Below are 1,417 nucleotides of genomic sequence, written 5' to 3'. Positions count from 1 at the left end.
TTGATAATCATTCACTCCACTCATTGTGAAACTCTTTCGGATATATGTTGTGATTGAAGAAGTGGAAGGAATATCAACAGCCTTGTATGTGTTCCAAGTAGAATCATCGAAACTGACAGTATTCCAATCACTTGGTACATCACTCTGTATCACCTTCCAATCTGTGTATTCAATCTGGAAAGGGAAATATGTTGAGAATACAGTTGTCACAATCACAGGTATGGTATTCTGTCTGTTCATTGTCATGATATCCAATTCCATCTCTCCCAAATCAACAGTCAAAGTGTAACCAGTTCCACTTCTCCATCCTTCGTCCCACCAACGAAGGTCCTCTAGTGTGTAGATTCCATTATTCAAACAGAAATCAACATAGTAATCTGCATTCGATACAGGGAATTGTTCTACAGATCTCAACACAGTTCCTGAAGTTCCTCTTCCTTCATACAGTTTCCATGAATTCTCCTTCGGATAAAAATCAGTTCTGAAACGAACAGTCATCAATCCCTTGCCTCCAGTACATATTGAAACTGATAGAGAGATAGTGGCAGTCACATCTCCTCCACTAATCTTAGTAGCAGTGATGGTGTAGGTTTGAGCCGCACTCTCAGAAGTGGCAGTACCTGAGATCCAACCAGTGTGAGGATCTAACACAATACCAACAGGAAGAGAAGGATTGATTCTGAAGTTCATGTAACCATCTCCATTCTGAGGAATCACTTCAGACATCTCAACATTCTTGAATAGAGTGATTGGAGAATCATAAGTGAAGTTAGGAATATCAGCCAACACATTATCAGCAAACAGATCCAGAGATTGAACTCTCCATTCACAAGAAGAAGGATCACCAGTAGCAAAGTTCTCAAACTTGAATTGATTGTAAGGAGTATTGTTAGGGAAATAGATTCTTCTCTTATGACCAGCAAACGAATAAGTGAGACCAGTCACTTCCTTCAGAAGTGTCCATTCATCTGTTCCCAAGTTACGACCATACAGATTGAATTGAGTAACTTTCCAATAGTCATTTGTTCCTGTGTAATGGTTTTGAATCTGAACAGAACTGATCCATTCACGACGATTGTTTGATAGAGTCACAGTCAGAGAATTGGGAGTACAGGATTGATAGTAGATGTATGTTCCATGATACATATCGAAAGGATAAGTAGAAGCTCCAAATATTCCAGTAGATGTAGCAGTATATTCCCAGATATGAGATTCAGATTGTTCTGAAGGCATCAAACGAACAACTGCATCGAAATAGGATGTGAGTTGAGTATCATCAATAGCAACAATCGCAATAGCAATCGTGTTACTTCCAGACTGAAGGAATGTCACTGGAGTGGTTACTGTTGAAGTCTGCATTTGTTTGCCTGGAAGAGTCACAACATAGTACTTCAAATCAGTATATGAATTGTCAACA

General features: G+C 39.2%; 1 protein-coding gene across 1 annotated transcript; it reads right to left on the bottom strand.

The window, feature by feature from the left end:
- JH06_5544 (hypothetical protein) lies at positions 1-1,359 on the bottom strand (the record flags this gene model as incomplete). Its single annotated transcript, XM_014669238.1, has 1 exon — positions 1-1,359. A coding segment is annotated over one exon (1,359 nt), but the record flags the coding sequence as incomplete, so codon positions are not given.
- Between the last annotated feature and the right edge of the window lie 58 nt (positions 1,360-1,417).

This window comes from Blastocystis sp. subtype 4, assembly GCF_000743755.1.
Source record: "Blastocystis sp. subtype 4 strain WR1 chromosome Unknown seqid_0831, whole genome shotgun sequence".
NCBI lineage: Eukaryota > Bigyra > Opalinata > Blastocystidae > Blastocystis > Blastocystis sp. subtype 4.
Note: the sequence above shows the minus strand (reverse complement) of the source record. Positions and strands in the feature narration are given on the sequence as shown.